This window comes from Ischnura elegans, chromosome 3 (assembly GCF_921293095.1).
Source record: "Ischnura elegans chromosome 3, ioIscEleg1.1, whole genome shotgun sequence".
Taxonomy (NCBI): Eukaryota; Metazoa; Arthropoda; class Insecta; order Odonata; family Coenagrionidae; genus Ischnura; species Ischnura elegans.
The window spans coordinates 18,407,739-18,424,583 of record NC_060248.1 but is presented as its reverse complement, the minus strand read 5'-3'; the positions used below and the strand labels follow the sequence as shown (position 1 = coordinate 18,424,583).

The 16,845-nt window shown below is 35.0% G+C and overlaps 1 protein-coding gene across 12 annotated transcripts in view; it reads left to right on the top strand.

The window, feature by feature from the left end:
* Positions 1–6,654, top strand: part of LOC124155500 (unconventional myosin-XVIIIa) — a 730,850-nt gene extending 724,196 nt beyond the window's left edge. For all 12 annotated transcript variants that reach the window (XM_046529364.1, XM_046529362.1, XM_046529363.1 and 9 more), the window contains 4 exons: positions 1,582–1,851; positions 2,476–2,810; positions 4,051–4,179; positions 5,692–6,654. In XM_046529364.1, coding sequence (XP_046385320.1) covers positions 1,582–1,851; positions 2,476–2,810; positions 4,051–4,179; positions 5,692–5,764 — 807 coding nt within the window. In that variant the 3' untranslated portion in view covers positions 5,765–6,654. The remainder of the gene's footprint in view (positions 1–1,581; positions 1,852–2,475; positions 2,811–4,050; positions 4,180–5,691) is intronic.
* The last annotated feature ends 10,191 nt before the right edge of the window (positions 6,655–16,845 follow it).

Sequence of the window (16,845 nt, the reverse complement as noted above, 5' to 3'; positions counted from 1 at the left end):
GTAGTTGGTTAATACTCAATTTAAAAGTGTAATTCCTTTCAAGAACAGGAATAGATATTTTCGTTGAAGGGGCTGATTAAGTACTGACATATGGTGGCATAAAGTCTGTGAATACACCATGATCCAGAGGGAAAAAATGCAGGAGTCTTTAAATCCACTAATAATGTATTTGATTGTATATTTAACAGATATCTCCTATGAAAACATGTTCCTAGTTACATCATGTGTTTTTGTCCCTTAGTACAAGAGGTAGCCATTTTGAATTTTGGTTAATATTACATCTAAAATACCAAATAAGTAGCTAATACCACTTGCCATTATACATATTTAAATTTCACCTGTGCAACGATAACCACTGCTGGTGTGATAGTTTTGGTAAAACACTTCGATATGCAACTAAAAATAATTACTTTTCAGCATCAAAAACTTCAAAATATGTAGTGCCTTCTTTGTAAATGTTACCCAAATGAACTCAAATTGACCTATGCTACTCTCTAGCGCATCTTTCACGTAATAGCTTACTTTAAAGCCCCTTGGTCAAATACTTGCGGATAGTTCCTAGTGATCCTAGGTACACTATGCCCTAGATACACCATCCTCCCCTATCATATTTAATTTGATGGAAGGAGAAAGGGAGGAAAAAGAAACGAAACAAAATCGCCTGGATAATGATTGGATGAAAGATGGTAAATGCTGTTGACACCAATGTATCTTGCTGCAAAAGCCTACGTTTCAAACTGGTAGAAACTGCATTATGTGGGACGTACAAATTTATATTTTTACATTTTTTTTGTGTTCCCTTGTTCATAGTACCCTGTTAATGGATTTTCTTCTCTCATTTTCTTAGTTACATTTATTCTATCATTGTTTTAAAAAGTTTTTAAAAAATTTGTTGTTCCACATGTTTACTGTTTGATTTATATTAGTGTTCATTTCATATTAAATTACATCACCGATAATACTGTTGTAAACACCATGCAATATACTATAAAACATGTCACACCGATTTGACTATTTGACTTTTAGACTTGTTGATAATGTACATGGTCAGCAATAGGACACAACTGTACTTTTTTTGCAAAAGATCCACAGAGGAAAAATCATTCGCCTTGAACAGGATTCAAACCCGAATTTTCCGGTTGAGTGCTTTAGCCAGTTTAGTTACCGAGGTATCATTCTTCCCTGTTGATATTTGTGGACAATACTGGACGGAAAAATCCACAAGAAAAAAGAAAGAAGACTCCACAGGGAAGAATGACACCTCCGTAGCTTAACTGGCTAAAGCACTCGACCGGAAATCAGGGGATCTGGGTTCGAATCCCAGTGGAAGCGGATGTTTTTTTCTCTGTGGATCTTTTGCATGATTGTGCATTGCAGGTGACTTCCATAAAAGTTATCACCACAGCTAGTCCCGGTATACTTCAAACTAAAAAAACACAACTATAGTTTCAGTCAGTCAATGGATCATCCCTGCTCTGTTTGAAATGATCTGCACTATATTTTTGTTTTTTTTTTTTTTTAATGCAATAGAATGAGGTTCATTCTTCAGGTTGACTTATATATATTCGTTATAACTTGTAGATGCTGAAGAAGTACAAGGGAGCGGTTCAGCAAGTGTCTGAGGAGCAGGCTGCGATGGCTGAGCAGGCTGGCCAACTGTCCGCCCTGGAAGCAGAGAGGGCAACACTGAAGGAGCAAGTGGCAGAACTGTGGGCACGGCTGGAGGCTGCGCTTGAAGGGGGTGGCCGTGGGGACCCAGGGGCCAACTTGGCTCAGCGCCGTCTTGCACTCAAGGCTCGGGATCTTGAGTCCAGATTGGAACTTGAACAAACCACACGCTCCCGCATGGAGGTAATTTGTCAAATTGGGTTGAAGGCTGTCTTGTCATTCACAAATAAAGCTGCACAATTTTTTCTTGGAATTTAGAAATTTACCTGTAATCCAAGAAAAGATAAAGGACCTATGCAGTTGGTATCTATGTCAGTTATTCAGTTGCTGTTCTGAACTTGGTACTCTTTAAATATCATATGTTGACAATAAGACAAGCATTTTGTATTGACTGTTAAAAGTTTTTAATGAAATTCCAAAAAAGTGTAAACTTCTTTTCATAGTGTAAACTGTTTACATTAATATTTTAAATTAATTTTTGCCCAAATGTTTAACTGGAGCGGTTTTTAAGTTATGGAACCCCTATGTACTCTACTGCGGCTCTTTTATGTAATTCTTTACTATGGAATATTTAAAAAAATTCATATGCTGTGTCTCTAATTGGCTTTTGGGTCTCATCAAGAGCACATTTTAAGCAATAATGGCTCAATTTGGGTTCTCAGAAACACTATACATACCACTATCTATTATTTCTTTCATTGCCTCATGTGCTTTGATTAGCTGGATAACAATGTATTTTTGGCTGAATACCTCTGCTTTTGTGTAAACCAATATCACTAAAGTGGCAATTTTTAATCTTTGTGATAGGTACAAATAACAAGGCTGAAGGAGGCTGCGGAGAAGGCTACAGCGGAGGCCAACGCAGCCAGAGCTCGTGAGCTGGCAGCCCAGGAGGCCTTGCGTCGTGCCCAGTGGGCCGCAAGGGAAGCCCGTGAGGAGGTCGCAACGGCCGCAGCTCGCGAGTCGGAGGCGGCGGCGAAGAAGCGAGAGGCGGAGCAGAGGGCGACTGTTGCCGAGGCTGAGTCGGCCACGACACGTGCTGACCTGCGGCTGGCGCTGGCGAGGCTCGGGGACTTGCAGGCGGCCATGAGGGGGGAGATGGGGAGTGGGAGCAGTGGAGGGGAGGAGGACGACACAGAGAGGTGAGACATGAGTGGAGGCAAAGATTATCGGTGAATAAAAACCACGAATTTTGTCGTAAAACTCTGTAAAATTTGGTTTTCAATTCCATCATAAAATTCTAATTTTTTCATAAAAAATACAGTTTCGTCATGCAAAATTGACTCGTGTCATAAACATATATTATTTTTTATCCCAAAAACAGTAATTTCACCAATACAAATGCTTGTAAGCATATTAGATGTATTTTTAATGGTAAAAAACTTCATTATGAGGGGTCAAAGCAAATGCTAAAGGAATAAGTTAAACATTTGTTGGATGCACATGCCAAAAATCTCTTTTCTATGTATTTCAACTTCTCAAAGCTAAAAAGATCTTGAGTTGCACAGATGGGGAATATTTTTGAATGTTCAAAAATACTCAAATTTTAGTTTAAACTTTGGTAGAAAATTTAAACTAAAATATGACAGTGTATTTTTAGTTTTTTTGTTTAAAGTTTAGTCATGCTCAGTATAAAATTTATTTTTAACTTAACTCATGGATGATTAAAGTCTTTAATGTCTTACACAAAAATATTTATATGCTATAATGTTGATTCTACCAAAAAAAAAATTTGGAATATGCCATCTGAAAGCATTCACATTCAAGAATTTATAATTGGCATTTTCTAGCAGAATCCTTCTTTTGCTGGAATGGAGATCCAAAGGTCAAACTAGACGTTAATGCTACATTATTTTGAAGTATAGTTTTTTTTATCAGGCAGAATATTTCCATGTGTGGAAAAACCATTTTCTGCATCTACATTTGCTACAGGTATCCCATTGTATATGGCCCATCAGTGAGAGTGTAGGTGTAGGGTATCATAAAGTTTTTGGGTTTGAAATTGAAATTTGTCTTTATTGTTCTGGGAATATGAGTACGTTGGAACAAAAAAAATATATTCACAAAAGAAAGTAAATTTAAAATATAATTTTAATGGTTTTAAAATTAATTTTATTAATCATATACAATCATGATATAATAGCATGTAACTCTAATTAAAAAATAGCAAATTTAAGTATACCGAGACTAGTCATGGAGAAAACTTTACGGTGTCACCCACGGAGTCACCAAATTAATAAATAAAATATTAAATAATGTAATTCCACTTTATCTAATTATCATCAATCAATCATTTGCTATTCGTACGGTTATTTTAAAAGTGTTAGATATGGTTCTTTTGTTTTTATACATATCTTATCATGCCTTTCCTTTTTCATGCAGTGATAGTGACACATCCGAGGACATGGTTGATGCCCTCCTCTCTAACCACCGAAGGAGTAGCAACATTGGATTGAAATCCAAGGGATCTTCTTCTCATGTCTCTCTAGAGTCTGACTATGGCAGTTACGGGTAAGGCAACATTAAAATTATTATTCTTTGCAGTTTTAGTTTCACTAGGATTTAAATTTCAGGTATTATTCAGAGTTAACAACATTTAGGAAGGCCTTATTGACAAAATATATAGAGGCTATAAAAATCAGGGCATGTGAATACAGCAGATAAGTGCATACTTCTGGACAAAATGACCCACTTTTCAGGGCTGCTGTGCACAGTGACTTACCTGATGCAGGCGAAGTTTATGGGCTTCTGAAATAGCCAACCCTGTAAGAGTTGACCTGCATTTGTGGAATTTTTTTGAGAAACAATGATATTAAACGCAGACTTCATTTCAATATCAAATGCAGTATCATTGCTGTATTTCCATATGCCTAAAATTAACCTAAATGCTTAAGAAGTTAGATAAATGATGCATCTGGCATGCACAGAATTTGAATGGCAGAATTGCGAAACTCTTATGATTTGAATGAGCTGTGGTGGTAACTGTGGGACAATATGAATAATCAAGAAATGATATTAAAGGACTCACCATATTTTATGTCCACTAGGAGATCAATCATTATCATTAAGTCAATCATCATCTTGTGTAGCATGGGTTAAACTGCTATGAATTTCTCATGAGTAGGTACTGGTTTTGATGCAATTTTTTACTTGAACATGCGCAGGATTTTATGATGTGGATTACTTTTGAGGGTTGGTAATATTTTTTGTTTTCCTTGAGACAGGATTATCCAAAGTATGCAGTTATTAATAGCTATGCAACCAGTACAAGTTTGATTGATTTTAATGGTAATACAGTAAAACCTCTAATGTGGTGAACCTCTTTACATCATAAACCTCCATACTTCATACCACTCCTACGGTCCCGTCAGATTTACATGTAAATTTGTAGGCAAACCTCTTTATAGTGAACCTCTTTATATCGTAAAACCTCCACTTATCATACCAAGGAGACATCCCCGAGACTGCCTAACTACCTCTGCAAATTGTACCAAGACAACTGGAGGCCATTAATGCAGCCGCGATTATGTACGTGGAATGACATTTTCAGCGATAAATGTTTCATGTTTATTTTTTTTCTTTTACACCTTTAGTATTCTGTAATTTTCACGTTGACCATTTTGCCAGTTATGGCCATTTTGTTCCATATGAGAGTATACCTAAGAGTAAATAAAAAAAGATGAAGTGACTGTTGAATTAAGAGAGATCACATCGTTTTCTCTCGAATCATGGTAAAAATCACACGATAGCGCTCACTTTGTGTTAATCATTAAATAATAAATATATGCTCACTAATTAATGAATGTTTATTCAAATGCATAAATATAATGATTTAAAAGACAGTAGTGCCTTTCATTTCCAAAGAATATGAAAAATTGGTGCATATCACTACATAAAACCTCTCTATAGTGAACCTCCATACATTAAATTGCCCAAATTTTGGTCCCCTCCATTACGATGTAAAGAGGTTTTGCTGTAATCGTATTATGAGGTCACGTTGGCATGGCTCATTTTATTTTTCAGTGTGGCCGATGGATCATTGGGGTCAACAAGATCTCCGGCTGAGGGTGCCCCCAGCAAGGAATCTAGTGCATGAAGGAAAGTGCATCGTATGTTGCATTCACTGCCCTAAGATTGCGAACAACGTTGCCACACAGATTGGCATATTGCTGTGGGTGAAGTTGCAAGACTCCTCAAGGAAGTGCCTGAACTACGGAAGAATATGAATATAAATAGGGCTTCCTGATGCATATTTATGCGTAAACATGTGTATACATGAGTATATATGTGCCCTTATGCATAATAATATGCATTAATTGGCATACGTCGCGCGAACTGAGAGAAATTTGTGCGATCATGCTTACCAATAAGATTAATTCAAAACTGTTGATATGTTAATCTACTACTTTTTTGATGCCAAGCTTTTCTTCCGATGTATGTGTTGTAAGGAGGAGAGGAGTTAGTGCAGAATACTCCTCTCTAAATATACGTATGTGCCCTCATTAAAAGTAGGTGCACTTCTTTTTGAGACATACTGGGATGATATGTGTGTCTGGTACATTATTGTTGAAATTTGAACAGTTGGGTGGTGTGTATTTGCGAAAAGGATTGAAGTCACTGTTGTTGGCTGCATTCTGGCATTTGAATGGTTACAAATGTTCCTGGTTATGATAGACCTGAAGTGTGTTTTCCGACTCCAATGCTTTTGCAGTTGGTGAAATCACAGGGCAAATCACTGAGCTGTTGTTTAAATTAGCTTGAAATATGTTACCTCAAGTTACCTTCCACTCATTGCTTTGTTGCAATTAAGTTGGATTTTCCAATTTCTTAAAAGTGTAGCATTTGAAAGGGTATAGTGTACTCTTCATGTATGATACATATTATCTGAAACTCTGTAATTATAATTTGTAAATGTTTTTTTGCTATAAGTTATGTTCATAGTTAGCTGTGCTATTTTTGGTTGCAATATATTTGATTCATTAAAAATTAAGTGTTATCATTTTTTTATACAAATATCAAATTGATTGAATTAATATTAATTGATTAGTATCACCTAAAACCAAAAACTTTTCCTTTCACTCATGACTTTCCCAGACGGCACAGGAATTTTGCGTATCTGAATACGAGGGTGGACCATCAGATACAATAGATCGCGCATAGAAAGTTACTAAAAAGGTTATGTTTCTTTATTTCCTCTAATGATGAAAAAAGATACAAGAGGACTGGCAAATTCATATGCATCGATAAAATTGTATCTCATGGATAAAACTGTATTCGGTCTGGGATTATTTTCTTTCGTGGGTGGTGACATATTCTCCTAGGAAGAAGGCCCAATCCCCGAAACCTGCACAAGCCTTTGGAGATCGTGTTGTTTTTTGCGTTACTTCTCTCCACATTTCAGGGATTTTTGTGGTTAAGTTGGTGAAAAATAGTGTCTGGTAATGGTGAAGTTTTCTTTATTGCTTCATTTCATTCACTGGGCTTCAGAAACGTGTTTGTGAGATATTTTTGTTAAAAATGCCTTTTGTGTGTGTATTGCTGGGATGTAAAGGCAACTCCGGGACATGGTTAAAGTTTTTTGCTTTCCAAAAGATCCTGAGTTGAAGAAGAAGTGCATTTGGGCGATAAGAAGAAAACATTTCACCCCTATGAAAAACAGTAAGGTATGTACTCTTTCTCGCTGTAATTCAATTTAGTGGCGTCGGGATGTTGATGCATAACTTCAGTACTGAAAATAGTGGTCTCATAAGTGTCGGCCATGGTTCCCGCCCCTCGAGAGTGTTTACCCCATGCGGGACCACCCTGGGTTTCCGAATCCACTGCCGAAGTCAAAATGTTAAAAATGAAATTGAATTTCCTAGTCCGTAGTTTGATCCAGAAATAGCGCCGCGACGCCGGATTTTGTAAGATCGTTTTTGTGGTTATGTATGAGTCTAAAAAAGGGAACCTAAAAAAAAAACCAGCTTGAGCAGCTAAAAAGACTTATCAAAATATTTTTATATAAGTTAAGAAGAAAAGGATATTCACTTCAATTGTCTGCTTGGATCCAGACGGTTTGGACACGTAAGCGACGATATGGTTGAGGCAGATAGATCGACATTATTTAATAATTAGGGCCTTGGTTGCAGTTTTTGTTTGGTCAACAGTATGAGAGGAGAAGTTATGGGAAATATATTTGAAATATACTAGAAACTATAATCGAAATGATATTAGAGAAGCCAAGGGTGGAAACATGTACATAAATTACGAAAGACAATTATTTGAAATTAAATAGATAAAAATAGAAGAAAAGACTAAGTTTATAAAAGTTTTAACAAATAAATAATATGTATTGTCATTTAAAGGAAATTTTAACCTATACATTTTGGTTTGTCTCTAGTGGCTAATTATCTTGCTTCGCAATAAGTTTTGTCGGCAAGTGGAAGTCACATATACTTTATTAACGTCCCTATAATAGCTGCGATTTGATTCACTGATTGGGTGATTGATACAAATTAGTAGCCAAACTGGTGATATGTGTGGGTACATGGAACATTGGACGTAAAAGTAAAAAAAAATTCATCGGGAGGAAAAATCTGAAATCTTTAAAAAGTCGATAACTTTTCGAGATATATCGACTTGAATTAACATGGGAGCCTTATGGGACTAAAACTTTTTCACTTTTTTTATGTATTTCTAAATATGTGAGGAACATGAGATTCCCTTGACATAAACTAGATTTTTTGGTTGATTTTTTGGTGTGGTTGTCATTGCGATAAATTGATATTTAGTATTTTTTATGATTTTTTGAAAGTGCCCCATGCTTTTCTTATGGCACTACGTTAGGATTTTTTTTGACCAACTTGCAATCATCACAGGACAAATTCCTTGAAACGCAAGATACTAGATTTTTTGGTTGATTTTTTGGCTATCTCGAAATTTTCATATGTCGAAACAATTCCGAGGAATAAACGATTTCGACTTTCCATTGTAGAGGTGGTCGAATTTTCAATCTTGGATTTCGGCGTTGAGACATGTGCCATATGAAAATTTGGAATCTCCAAGAAAAACCGTTAGAGGGTTCTCCGAACCCTCACGTTTGAGCTTACTTTCGCCGTATCCCTCTTGGTTAATTAATAATTAAATTCCGAAAAATGTCCTGCAAGCGAAAAATCATTGTCGCCATTTTTTTGTGGAGCATGCAATCTTGAATATCTTAGCAACCGTTTAAGCTAGAGGAATGAAATTTTCAGATAAATAATATTATTAAAATGGTCAACTTTTGCAATGATGACCATTCCGCTCGATCGATTCATGTGCGAGTTATATCGATACGAATCTCCTTGGATACGCTTTAATCGCTAATAACTTTTTTATTAATCAAGTTTTGAACATGAATGTCATACAAAATACGACTGAAAATGTCATTCATCCGACAAAAGTTAAATCAGGCGAATCGATTGATTAGACTCGAAGTTATGATCGATACAAGGTTGTATTCGATTGAGCCATTTTTTGGGCTTATTTACATAGTTACGGAAATAAAAATTTTAACAATATGTAGGGAAAAAAATGAAATATGCGCACACATAAATTAATTAGATGAATTATGTTTCCTAATGAAGATACATCGATTTGAATTTATATCTTTTTGTATTAGGCCCCCGTAAGAAATACACGCATCCCGTCTGTCTACGTCACCAATATAAGAACATAGACTAAATTTTGAAAGCGGGGATATTAGAGAAGGCAGGGATAAGGGAGTGACCATAGAAGGGATATCAATAGGATTGCGGATTTTACAGTACAGATGTCAGCAGTGTCTAAAGTACGATTCGATTAGTATAGCAAATACGCAAATTGGCATAACTTGATAAGTGTGTACGTTGGACCAATGAAATTTGGTAAACAGGTACATCTTGGTATTCCTCACGATACTCTATGGTAGTATGTTTTGTATTCAGTCTCACGTTCGATATATATCGAATCTACTTTTTCTTAAAATATATCGAATTGCTATAACATGTAGGATTTAACATTCAAGGACATAGTTTACTAGGGATTAAATAGTAGATACCCATAGACTGGATTTAAAACCAATAGCATTGCGGATTTTACAGTACAGATGTCAGTATGATCGAAAAATCGATTCGATTATTATACCAAATACGGAAATGGGCATAACTTCAATAGATTTACCGATGGATCAATGAAAGTTGGCGATTGGGTACATATTGGTATTCCTCACGTTGCCCAATGAAAATTTGTTTTGTACGTAGTCTCACATTCGATATATATCGAATCTACTTTTTCTTAAAATGTATCGAATTGCTATAACATGTAGGATTTTACATCCAAGGACATAGTTTACTAGGGATTAAATAGTAGATACCCATTGACTGGATTTTAAACCTATAGGATTGCGGACTTTACCGTACAGATGTAAGAATGATCGAAAAATCGATTCGATTATTATAGCAAATACGTAAATGGGCATAACTTCAATAGATTTACCGTTGGATCAATGAAATTTGGTGATTGGGTACATATTGGTATTCCTCACGATGCCCAATAGAAATATGTTTTGTATGTAGTCTAACGTGCGATATATATCGAATCTACTTTTTCTTCAAATATATCGAACTGCTATAACATATAGGGTTTTACATCCAAGGGCATAGTTGACCAGGTATTACATAGTAGATACCCATAGACTGAAAGTTAAACCAATAGCATTGCGGATTTTACAGTACAGATGTCAGTATGATCGAAAAGTCGATTCGATTATTATAGCAAATACGTAAATTGGCATAACTTCAATAGTTTTTCCGTTGGACCAATGAAATTTGGTGAATGGGTACATATTGGTAATCCTCACACTGCCCAATAGAAATATTCTTTGTATGTTGTCTAACGTGCGATATATATCGAATATGCTTTTTCTTCAAATATATCGAACCGCTATAACATATAGGATTTTACATCCAAGGGCATAGTTGGCCAGTATTGTATAGTAGACACACAGACTGAAAATTAAACCAATAGCCATGCGGATTTTACAGTACAGATGGCAGTGTAATCGCAAGATCGATTCGATTATTCTATTAAATACGCAAATTTGCAAAACTTGATTAGTTTATACGTTGGTCCAATGAAATTTGGCAAATGGGTACATCTTGGTATTCCTCACAATGCCCAAATGAAACATATTTTGTGTATAGTCTCACGTTCAGTATTAATCGAATCTACTTTTTCTTAAAATATATCGTATTGCTATAACATATAGGATTTTACATCCAAGGACATAGTTGACCAATATAATTATGTGGAAGATAGCCATAGACTGTAAGTTAAATCAATAGCATTGCGGATTCAACGATACAAATGCCAGTATAATCGAAGAATGGATTCGATTATTATAACAAATACATAACATTGGCACAAGTTGAATAGTGTATCCGTTGGACCAATTAAATTTGGTGCTTGGTACATCTTGGTATTCCTCACAATTCCCAAAGGTAATATGTTTTGCATGTAGTCTCACGATTGATGCATATCGAATATGCTTTTTCTTAAAATATATCGAATCGTTATAACATAGGATTTTGCATGCACGCACATAGTCGACCAGGAATTTTAGTGTTGATGATCAAAGATTGGAAGGTAAATCAATCGGATTGCGTATTTTCAATGCACGTTTAAGTATACTTGATAATTCGATATGATTATGATATCAAATATGCCAAATTCTTTTTTGCAAAATGGAATATCTTGAGAATAACTATTTTTTAAGACCAAAGAAATTAGAGGAATCGTTACAATTCAGTATTTTACAAACTGCATTATGGATATTCGTTTTGCAAGTGGAATATCTTTATATATTTATCTAAAGAATCTGCGTTGTATTTTCAAGAGTGGCTTATCACAGGGCTTATAAACTTTAACAGTTGAAAAATAACCACATAATCAAAACTCTCTCGAAATTTTTAAAACCTTATTCCGATTATGTGTCAATGGTTAACTTAATGGATCAAAGAATCAATTATCCGTCAAATAAAATCACATTGAAAATAACAAATATTTCTAACAGTGAAAAATTTAGTTCCTTACCCTTTCAAAAAACGGCGGGGAAATTTTTGAATATTAAACCACTTATGGGCACATGACTCGAAAATATGTGACACAACTATGTTTCCACCCCCCCTAATTACCCGCTTGATGAATTCAAGCGCCCAATCGACTCGTTGCGTCTATAAAGTGGGAAAGTGATCATTGATTGGGTGATTGATACAAATTAGCAGCCCAAACTGTGATAGGTGTGGGTACATGGAATATTGGACGTGAAAGTAAAAAAAAATTCATCGGGAGGAAAAATCTGAAAAGTTGAAAAAGTCGATTAGTTTTCGAGATATATCGACTTGAATTAACATGGGAGCCTTATGGGACTACAACTTTTTCGCTTTAATTTTGTACTTTTAAACGTCCGAGGAACATGATATTCAATGGACATGGACTAGATTTTTTGGTCGATTTTTTGGTGTGGTTTCCATACCGACGAATTGATATTTAGTATTTTTTATTACTGTTTGAATGCTCTCAATGCTTTTCTTATGGGAAAACTTTGGGAATTTTTTTGACCTACTTGCAATAATTGCACGACAAATTCCTTTGCCAAAAAGTTAGAGAATTCTTTGGTTAATTTTTTGGCTATCTTAAAATTTTCGTACGTCGAAACAATTCCGAGGAATAAACGATTTCGATTTTACATTGTCGAGATGGGCGAATTTTCAATCTTGGATTTCGGCGTTGAGACATGTGCCATATGAAAATTTGGAATCTCCAAGAAAAACCGTTAGAGGGTTCTCCGAACCCTCACGTTTGAGCTTACTTTCGCCGTATCCCTCTTGGTTAATTCATAATTAAATTCCGAAAAATGTCCTGCACGCGAAAAATCATTGTCGCCATTTTTTTGTGGGGCATGCAATCTTGAATATCTTAGCAACCGTTTAAGCTAGAGAAATGAAATTTTCAGGGTAGTAGGTTTATTAAAAAGGTCAACTTTTGCAATGATGACCATTTCGCTCGATCGATTCATGTGCGAGTTATATCGATACCAATCTCCTTGGTTACGCTTAAATCGCTAATAACTTTTTTCTAAATCAAGGCATGAATGTGAAAGTCATATATAATACTACTGTTATGTCTTTTCTTCGACAAAAGTTAAATCAAGCGGATCGAGCGATTACAGTCGAAGTTATGATCGATAATAGGTTGCATTCGATTGAGCCATTTTTCAGACCTATTTACATAGTTACGGGGATAAAAATTATAAAAATATGTAAGGGAAGAAATGAATTATGCGTACACATAAATTATTTAGATGAGTATTGTTTCCTAACGAAGATATATCAATATGAATTTATATCTTTTTGTATTAGGTCCCCGTAAGAAATACACGCATCGCCCTATATACGTCACCAATATAAGAACATAGGCGAAATTTTGAAAGCGGGGATAGTAGAGAAGAGAGGGATAAGGGTATGGCCATCGAATGGAGGAGTTATCAATAGGATGCGAATTTTTCAATACAGGTGGCAGCATAGTCGAATGTACGATTCGATTTTTATAGCAAATACGGAAATTGGCATAAAATGATAAGTGTATACGTTGGACCAATGAAATTTAGTGAATTGGTACATCATGGTATTCCTCACAATGCGCAATGGAAACATGTTTTGTATATAGTCTCACGCTCGATATATATCGAATCTACTTTTTCTTAAAATATATCGAATTGCTATAGCATATAGGATTTTACATCTAAGGACATAGTAGACAAGGAAATACATAGTAGATACCCATATCCCAGAAATTAAACCAAAAACATTGCGAATTTCAAAGTACAGATGTCAGTATGATCGAAAAGTCGATTCGATTATTATAGCAAATACGTTAATTGGCATAACTTCAATTGTGTTTCCGTTGGACCAATGAAATTTGGTGAATGGGTACATCATTGTATTCCTCACAATGCCCAATGGAAATTTGTTTTGTATGTAGTCTCACGCTCGATATATATCGAATATAATATTTATTAAAATATATCGAATTGCTATAACACATAGGATTTTACATCCAAGGACATATTTGCCCAGGAATTATATAGTAGATACCCATAGACTGTAAGTTAAACCAAAAGCAATGCGGATTTTAAAGTACAGATGTCAGTATGATCGAAGAATCGATTCGATTATTCTAGCAAATACGTTAATTGGCATAACTTCAATAGTGTTTCCGTTTGACCAATGAAATATGGTGAATGGGTACATCTTTTTATTCCTCACAATATCCAATGAAAATATGTTTTGCATGTAGTCTCACATTCGATATATATCGAATCTGCTTTTTCACAATTTATATCGAATAGCTATAACATATAGGATTTTACACCCACGGGCATTGTTGACCAGGAATTATATAGTAGATGACCATAGACTGGATATAAAAAAATGTCATTGCGGATTTTACATTACAGATGTCAGTATAATCGAAAGATCGAATCGATTATTGTAGCAAATACGCAAATTGGCATAACTGGATTAGTATATACGTTGGACCAATGAAAATTGGTGAATGGGTACATCTTGGTATTCCTCACATTGCCCAATGGAAATATGTTTTGTATGTAGTCTCACATTCGATACATATCGAATCTGCTTTTTCACAAATTATATCGAATAGCTATGACATTTAGGATTTTACACCCATGGGCATTCTTGACCAGGAATTATATAGTAGATGACCATAGACTGGTAATAAAAAAAATATCATTGCGGATTTTACCTTACAGATGTCAGTATAATCGAAAGATCGAATCGATTATTGTAGCAAATACGCAAATTGGCATAACTGGATTAGTATATACGTTGGACCAATGAAAATTGGTGAATGGGTACATCTTGATATTCCTCACATTGCCCAATGGAAATTTGTTTTGCATGTAGTCTCACATTCGATACATATCGAATCTGCTTTTTCACAAATTATATCGAATAGCTATAACATTTAGGATTTTACACCCACGGGCATTGTTGACCAGCAATAATATAGATGATGACCATAGCATGGAAATAAAATCAATATCGTTGCGGTTTTTACAGTGCAGATGTCAGTATAATCGAAAGATCGATTCGATAGTTATAGCAAATGCTGAAATTAGCATATTTTGATTAGTATATACGTTTCTTATTAGTATATACCAATGAAATTTTGTGAATGGGTACATCTTGGGATTCCTCACAATGCCCAATTGAAATATTGTTTGCGTTTAGTCTCACGTTCGATATATATCAAATCTACTTTTTCTTAAAATATGTCGAATTGCTATAACATATAGGATTTTACATCCAAGGACATAGTTGACCAGGAAATATAGAGAAGATTTCTATTAACTGGAATTAAAATCGACGGCATTGCGGATATTACAGTGCAGATAGCAGTTTTATCGAAAGATCGATTCGATAAATGTAGCAAATACGCGAATTGGCATAACATGATTAGTATTTACGTTGGACCAATGAAATTTGGTGAATGGGTACATCTTGGTCTTCCTCACAATGCCCAATGGAAATATGCTTTGCGTGTAGTCTCACGATCTATATATATTGAATATGCTTTTTCTTAAAATATATCGAATCGTTATTACATACAGGATTTTCTATCCACGTACATAGTTGACCAGGAATTTTAGGGTTGATGATCGAAGACTAGAACAGGATTGCGAATTTTCAATACACGTGTCAGTGTACTTGATATTTCGATACGATAATGATAGCAAATATGCCAAAGCTATTTTTTTCAAATTGGAATATCTTGAGAATAACTATTTTTTAGTACCAAAGAAATTTGGGGAATCGTTACAATTTAGTATTTTACACACTGCATTATGAACATATGTTTTGCGAGTATATATATATTTATATATTTATCTAACGAATCTGTGTTTCATTTTCAAGTTTCGGTTATCACAACGCTTTTGGACTTTAAGAGTTGAAAAATAACCACAAAATCATCACTGTCTTGAAATTTTAAAAACCTTACTCCAATTATGTCTCAGTGCTAAACCTAGCCTATTCAAATAATGAACTATCCGTCAAATGAAATCATATTGAAAATAACAAATAATTTTAAAAGTAAACAATTAGGTTACTTACCCTTTCAAAAACCGGCAGGGAAATTTTTGAATATTTTTAACACTTATGGACACAATGCTCGACAACACGTGACACAACAATGTTCCCACCCTCCTTATTACCCGCTTGAAGAATTCAAGCACCCAATCGACTCGTTAGCATATATAAAGTGGGAAACTAATTAATTGATTGTGTGATTGACACAAATTAGTAGCCCAAACTGTGATAGGTGTGGGTATATTGAATATAGGACGTAAAAGTAAAAAAAAATTCATCGGGAGGAAAAATCTGAAATGTTGAAAAAGTCGATTAGTTTTCGAGATATATCGACTTGAATTAACATGGGAGCCTTATGGGACTACAACTTTTTCGCTTTAATTTTGTACTTTTAAACGTTCGAGGAACATGATATTCAATGGACATAGACTACATTTTTTGGTCGATTTTTTGGTGTGGTTGCCATAGCGACGAATTGATATTTAGTATTTTTAATTACTGTTTGAATGCTCTCAATGCTTTTCTTATGGGAAAACTTTAGGAATTTTTTTGACCAACTTGCAATAATCGTACGACAAATTCCTTTGCCAAAAAGTTAGAGAATTCTTTGGTTAATTTTTTGGCTATCTTATAATTTTCGTACGTCGAAACAATTCCGAGGAATAAACGATTTCGATTTAACATTGTCGTGATGGGCGAATTTTCAAACTCGGATTTCAGCCTTGAGACATGTGCCATATGAAAATTTGGACTCTTCAGGAAAAACCGTTAGAGAGTACTTCGTACCCTCACGTTTGAGCTCCCTTTCTCCGTATCCCTCTTCGTTAATTAATAATTAAATTCCGAAAAATGTCCTGCACGCGAAAAATCATTGTCGCCATTTTTTTGTGGAGCATGCAATCTTGAATATCTTAGCAACCATTTAAGATAGAGAAATGAAATTTTCAGAGTAATACTTTTATCACAATGGTCAACTTTTGCAATGATGACCATTTCGCTCGATCGATTC